This window comes from Leptodactylus fuscus, chromosome 10 (genome assembly GCF_031893055.1).
Source record: "Leptodactylus fuscus isolate aLepFus1 chromosome 10, aLepFus1.hap2, whole genome shotgun sequence".
NCBI lineage: Eukaryota > Metazoa > Chordata > Amphibia > Anura > Leptodactylidae > Leptodactylus > Leptodactylus fuscus.
This window is the reverse complement of record NC_134274.1, coordinates 59,857,353-59,864,127: the sequence shown is the minus strand read 5'-3', so window position 1 is coordinate 59,864,127 and position 6,775 is coordinate 59,857,353. Positions and strand designations below refer to the sequence as shown.

The 6,775-nt window shown below is 41.0% G+C and overlaps 1 protein-coding gene across 1 annotated transcript in view; it reads right to left on the bottom strand.

Annotated features, from left to right (window-relative positions):
• Window positions 1-6,012: 6,012 nt before the first annotated feature.
• Window positions 6,013-6,775, bottom strand: part of NUDT13 (nudix hydrolase 13) — a 36,578-nt gene continuing 35,815 nt past the window's right edge. Inside the window, exon 9 of the mRNA XM_075258468.1 lies at window positions 6,013-6,591. Within this exon, the coding sequence (XP_075114569.1) occupies window positions 6,394-6,591 (198 nt within the window). The 3' untranslated portion in view covers window positions 6,013-6,393. The remainder of the gene's footprint in view (window positions 6,592-6,775) is intronic.

Sequence of the window (6,775 nt, the reverse complement as noted above, 5' to 3'; positions counted from 1 at the left end):
GAGCAAGAGAAAGGGGGATCTTTGTCTGTTGTTCTGAATGGAATTGTAATCAGGCAGTACACACTCCGCTCCATTCAGATATGAGCGCTTTACCTCTGTCACCTCCATTAAAATAAATATAGAGGTGCCCCCCCCCCAACGAACACGTCATTCAGAACTGGGGAATATTTACATTCTTCTGATTGGTGGGGACTGTGCTGTTTGACCCATACCAATCTGTAAGTTATCCCTTATCATATACCCAGATAGGAAACCCCTTTAAAATGTAATCCAGCCACAGGGACTTCCACCAACTATAAAAGCAAGGTTTCAGTGAGCGCCAGCTCTGTTCATTTACTGTATTGCATCATAGCCCCATCCACTACAAGGGTTAGACATAAGTCATATCCTAAGGATATGCCAGCAGTCTTGAAAAGTACAGATTTTTATTTTCATACAATATCTAGTCAACAGAATCAGGAAGTGACAATGATGTGCTTCCTCCTATTGTGCGCTCTGAGCATACAGAGGGAAGAAACCTCCACTTTCAATGTACCACTTTATGAGGTGCTGGATCCACATTACAGTAGGCAATAAGATGGTTTTTTGTCTGGCACATTTATCCTGGTGTGTAGTACTGCTTCCAATACGTAGCAAATCCTTGTTCTATGATGCAAGTATTCTATATTTATGCCATGAGACTACCCATTATGCTTAGAAGTTGTTAAAGGAATTCTGTCAGGTCCTTTATGGACTAATAAACCCATGACTGCATTAGGTAGGAGACTTATCATTTCAGAGAAAAAAATTTGCAAATCGCGGAGCAAGTGCAGTGATGGCGGTTCCAAGCTGGTCAAGTACTCAAGCTGTCCATATGGGCTCCTGCCAAAAACCATACCATTGTCATGGATTGACTCTTCCATCTTTTGACTACATCACTATTCACTTAGCACTGATACCTCGCACAGGCAGTAGAGCATATCATGAGTATTGCACATGTGCCAGTCCAGAGATATGCAGCCAACGGGTGAGATTTCAGTGCTGATGGCCGTGACGTAGAAAAACGATGGAACTCTCGATGAAATACTGTGGGGCAGGGTGAACTGTGGAGAGCCAGTGCACTTGCCAGGCTTGGGACCTCCATTAAGGACTAGTGCCACTACATTTGCATGACTGAGCTAACCTTATTTTCTCTTGTATGGTAAATCCCAAAATTGTGTCCACAAAGGTATGTTTGGACAAGTAGCAAGTCCCCTACTTAGCGCTGTTATTGGTTTAGTAGCCATAACTGACCTGACGCATTTCCTTTAACCCTTGTAGTTTCAGTGCCTTAAGCGGTGACACCACCAACAAGATCAATGTGAGAATTTAAATTTTATAATGTAAAAAAATTATTACAGGATTGTGCAAAACCGTTGGAGGAATGTACACGAGTCTGATGCAGAAAGCTTCCATGTCTGTATTGTAAATGTTTTGTAGAGCTGTGCTTAAAATTGTCATTTTTACTAGATTTATAGATGTTTTCCTTATGTACTTTATATTCATGATAATGTAAATGCTTTTTTTCATTAAATAAAGTCATAAAATAATGGATGTCAATTTTCAGAAAACTATTGAGTCAATAAACTATTTGCAATGCACCTGCGTGTCTTTATCATGCTACAAAATGCATGTACAGTACATCTAAGTAGATCCGTCTGTACAGGACCTTGTGTGTCCTGGATTATTAGGTGGCCATAGAAGAGATTATGTGAAAATTCAACATTCCTCTGATCAGTGAATTTCCTATTCTAAACCCATAGTTGCTTGTTATAAAGGGCCATGGAGGCTGACATACCTCTACTATTATCTCTGACATGTAGCACCAACATATTCCAAAACGCTACAGAGATTGTCGCCATTCATATCAATCTCTGCCCCCAACTGGAGGTTTTACAATCTCACTCCTCTATTTTATAGGAAGCCTAGTAACAGTATGTTTTTGGAGTTTGAAAGGAAACTGGAGTACCCAGAGCAAACACTTTGGGTGAGATGGTAAAACCTCTTTAAGGCTGGGGCCCCACTGGCCGGAAACACTGCAGTTTGAAAAATCATGGTGTTTTACAGTACTTGCAAAGTGGATGGGATTTATGAGAATGCCATGCCCACTTTGCGGAAAAAAATCACAGCGTGGACAAAATCACAGCGTGTAAATTATATCTATCTACGGAAACGCCGGCGGCTTTCCCATAGATATAAGGTCTAGTTCACACGGGGCACGGTATGGCGTATTTTGGTCCATCGTACCTTTCATGCGGTAAGCGGAGTCAGAATAGGACCAAAATGCACCTGCTGCGGCTTATGACAGTCAAGGCTTCCCACTCTGGAGTAGGTCCAAATGAATGAGCCTAGTCTGGAGGGAGGTGTTGCGAGGCGGACGCTGGGGCTGAATCAGCCGTGGAATAAGCCTGAATAAAGGGCAGCTCGCTTCTTTTTTCCGTGAGCGGGAACATACCACTCACGGAAAAAAGGAAAATAGCGGTCTACATAGACCTCTATTGGGAGGGGGTGGATTGCCCCCTCTTGCCCTGTGTGAACGAGCCCTAATTGTAACAGAAAGTCCGTGGAGGAAAACTTTGTGAACTTTTTATTCAAAGCGCTGCGGGAAGAACTGCAATGCGTTCACGCCGTGGTTGTTCCCACAGTGCTTTAGCACCGGGTTTCCAGGCCCGTGGTGCCTTAGCCTCAAGGAATTGTTTGGATATGCTTTATTCCAAAAACCATTGCAGTCTTGTCCATGTGCTGTGCGTCTGGTCTTCACTTGAGTAGCTCAGAGTTTCAATACTGTGGTTCTTGCCAATATCTTCTACACTATACCTATAAAGTCGTTTAGAAACTCCATATCAAACAATCCTAAACAGCATTGTTAGAGACATTATGCTTGGAACCATCGTACCTTTTACAGTCCAATCGATGCAACATTTCCTTTAAAAAATGCTTTTATAAATATGCAAATGAGCCTGAGCGTCCAAGAGCAAGTTTGAAATCCTGGGGCTCCGCTACACCCCCATTGTACTTCAGCCTCATTTGCATATTTCTATAAACTGCTTTTTCAAGGAAATGGCACATCAATAGGATTATCTAAAGGTATGATGGTGCTCACCACACTGTCTCCTACAATACACTACCACTTTAAGTGACAAGCACTGGGTACTTCCCAAAACAGGGAAACATTTCCCAAAGGGCAAAGTCATCTTGTACATTTGTCATATCCACAGAACACTTCAGAGAGAACTGCATATGCGTGGCTATGACCAGACAGGATGAGGGGTTCAGGGGGACCCCCCACACTAACCTGGAGATGTAATACAGTTCTTTACAGGACCCACACATTTATCTAGAGATCATCTAGCCTCTGCTACAGTCATCAAAGCTTCCCTCCCCCTAACAATTCCTTGACTTCATTGATTTCTTAGAATGATTAAATCCATTTTACTTGATTGAATCACAATAAAATAATCCTGAGTTAATAGATGTGAATGAGTTGGGTGTATTCCTGCCAGGAATAAATATTCTACTGACAGATCGGCATTCTGTTCCTGGCTCGCACTACTACGGTAAATTGCTAGCTATGCTGTTTAAGCTTGGACTGACCACATCAGCTGAATTTCTAATGAGCTAATATAGTATAGAATAATGTAGGATACTCCTGTATAATGCAAAACCTAATAAAAGGAAGAACTTTACTAACTCCTAAATAACACAAGAGGTTAAACAGAATCTTCTGAATCTGGACTGTCTGGAGCCTGCCAACCTGCTGCCATAGGTATAGTGCATCTATAAGGGCATGTCTATCATACACATGTGGCCAGATACACAAGGACCTCACATTAGCTGAATTGGAAGAGTGCATCTAAGATTAATAGTATTGTCTGATATGATGTCTTGTAAATAGTAGGAAACAGTTTGGGTCTTGTTAATCTAAATGAATTCATTTTAGAGTTCCGATCAGGGGTCGAAATACATTTAAGAAGTAGATCCTTATTGAAACTAGCTGAATACCTCCAATACAAGTTATGCCTCTAAAGGAAACCTATAGCTATATTTCACACAGGACTATAAATCCATAATACCATAGAAATATAGGAAATCCGTGATGTAAGTAAATTGTACATACCATAGACAGCACCTGCACAATAGGGCTTTTGGGGTAAAGTGCGTAGAAAAGTCAGATCCAAAAGTCTCCCCACCACTATACAAGAAATTGAGGTTTCAAACACCAGGTCCATTGTGCTGTGGGATGGACAAGACCAGTCACTTGCATGATCAGTGCCTATGGGTCCACTCTGCTTTTATGTACAGCTGGGGTCTTCTAAAGAGCGCACTGACCAATAATAAAGCTTACAGGGTGATGGCAAACCTGATTTTCAACACAGTATTAATATTACATTTATAGAACAAAACAATTTTATAGATATAGTAGTGAACAAAAAAAAGTGCTGTTTGTGTTGGTGGTTATTTTCAGACTATTTACATGGGGTTTCCATAAAGATCTCACACAGAAGTCTATGGAAAGGGGAGGGGACAATGGTAATTTATTGCCTCATTCTGTGCAAAGTACAGTTTTATCTGGAAGATATCCCACTGTTATATCTCTCAATCAGAGTACCAGAGCATTGCAGCAACTATTATTTGAGTTACTTTTCCACCAGCCTCCCCTTCCCCTGTTCATAGAAAGTAATTATCTGAAAAGTGAAAAACGAAACCTATTTCTTTAATAAAAATACTAATAAGTTTATTATATTCACTGTACTATTTATTTATGCAATGTTGTTTATAACTGGAGGTATACTTTAAAGAGGACCTTTCACCACCTCCACCAATTCTAGTTCTTCTAAAAAGCTTTCCCGTTCTGTGCCCCTGCTGAAGAGCTATCGGTGCCATTACCGTAGCTCTCCAGTGTTAGAAGGGCGTTTCTATCAGGAACGCCCCTCCTCAAAGTAGCGTCTATTGCATTCCTTACTGCCCAACGATGGTGCTGAGCGGTGAGAAACCCCTCCCCAATACTAGCCTATGAACAAGTAATGTTAGGAGTCGGAGTGGCGTTCCTCTCCACTCAGCGTCATCACTGGACGGTAAGGAACGCCCCCTCTCACAGTACAGCACAATAGATGCTACTGTGAGGAGGGGCGTTCCTGACAGAAACGGCCTTCTAACACTGGAGAGCTACGGTAATGGCACGCTTTCTAGCGGTGTATTACACCACATGGGCCCGAGGACGTGAAAGGTCCTCTTTAATAGATGTTGCTCAGCACAGCACAGTTGGAATTTTCTCTCTAGCCTCCACCATTCCCAAGCAATAGGCACAGTTCGTTTTGGTGCTTAATATGCTATTTAAGCTTTGTAATATCAGGAGTGCAGTGTCGGGCAGGGAAATGGGAGAGTGATTCAGAGGCAGCCAGTGCCAGAACTCAGAATCCCAACCTGACACTGCTCCATGACAGTACAGAGCCTAAATAACACTGACTGCTTGAGAAAAAATTCCAACTATTCCAGAATCAGTGGAGCAGCAGCTATTAAATGAATGTAAAGAGCTGGACTTTTTGGAGGTAATGAAAGGATCTCTATAATATATAGCAGCACCCCTGAAATATTGATGATTAATCTGACATTTAAAAGCAGCACACTGATCAGGACCTGAAAATAATTGATACCGATGACATAGCCACAGGATAGGTCAACAGTATCAGATTGGTTGGAGTCCTGATTGGATACTTTGGCTGCCAGAAGCCATAAACTAGGCATATGGCCGGAAGCATCCCGGAAGTGAGGCTGCAGTTCTAGGGTCTGTACACTGTAGTGGTGGCGCCTGGAACTGCAGTTCCGCTCTCATTTCCTTGAATAGGAGAAGACTGTTACAGTAATATAAATATATTTTTTAAAAAGTGTCAGCTCCCGACCGATCCAATATTGTTGACCTATCCTGTGGCTAGGTCATCAGTATCAAGTACCTTCAGGTCATAGACAACCCCTTCAAAAAAAAAAAAAAATTTCAACAATTCAATAGATTTTAAACATGGAACATGATTTTAAGTTGTCATTGTCTGAATAAGGGTCTATTATATTTTTTAAACTTTCAGGGTTCACATCATCACAGCCAAATAATAATTGATCTATAAAATATGTCTGATTCCTAAATAAAAACTAGACTAGCACCAAAGAATCCACCAACTACAGAATAGTCCCAATGTCTATTTTCCAGTACTAGTAAAACTCATTTCGGGAAACAGAACTGGATTGTTCAATCCAAAAATCTGATCATACTTGTAAAGGTAAATAAATATTATATACTGCAAGTGGCACCATGGCAGAATATGTGAAGTCTCTGTACTGGAAATCTGGCACTTTGGTTAGGTCTATATGAGGTTTGGTGAATTAACTACCAAGCCGAGCTTTCTGTTCTTGTACCCATTCTTGTATGAGAAAATGCGCTATTGCATACTTTGGAGGTACCCAGACTGGCGAAGTACCATCTGGCAATTTAGAAGGCAACATCTTCACTTGTAGTGCTTCAGTCACTTCTTCCAAGGTGAACCATCGGGCATCTGCTATTTCTGCTCTGTTGATATCAAGCTGTAGTGAAAATGAGTTAAAAAAAAGGTTTTTTTAAACCATCAAAGATAAAAAATACTACCATTGTAAAAGTATATTAGCAGATTTGCATGCACGTTTGCCATAAATCTTTTTATAGAATTTCTTTTTTCTTCATTTAGTCATATACTATATGGAGAGAATATCAGGGTGCATCTTTTAGACT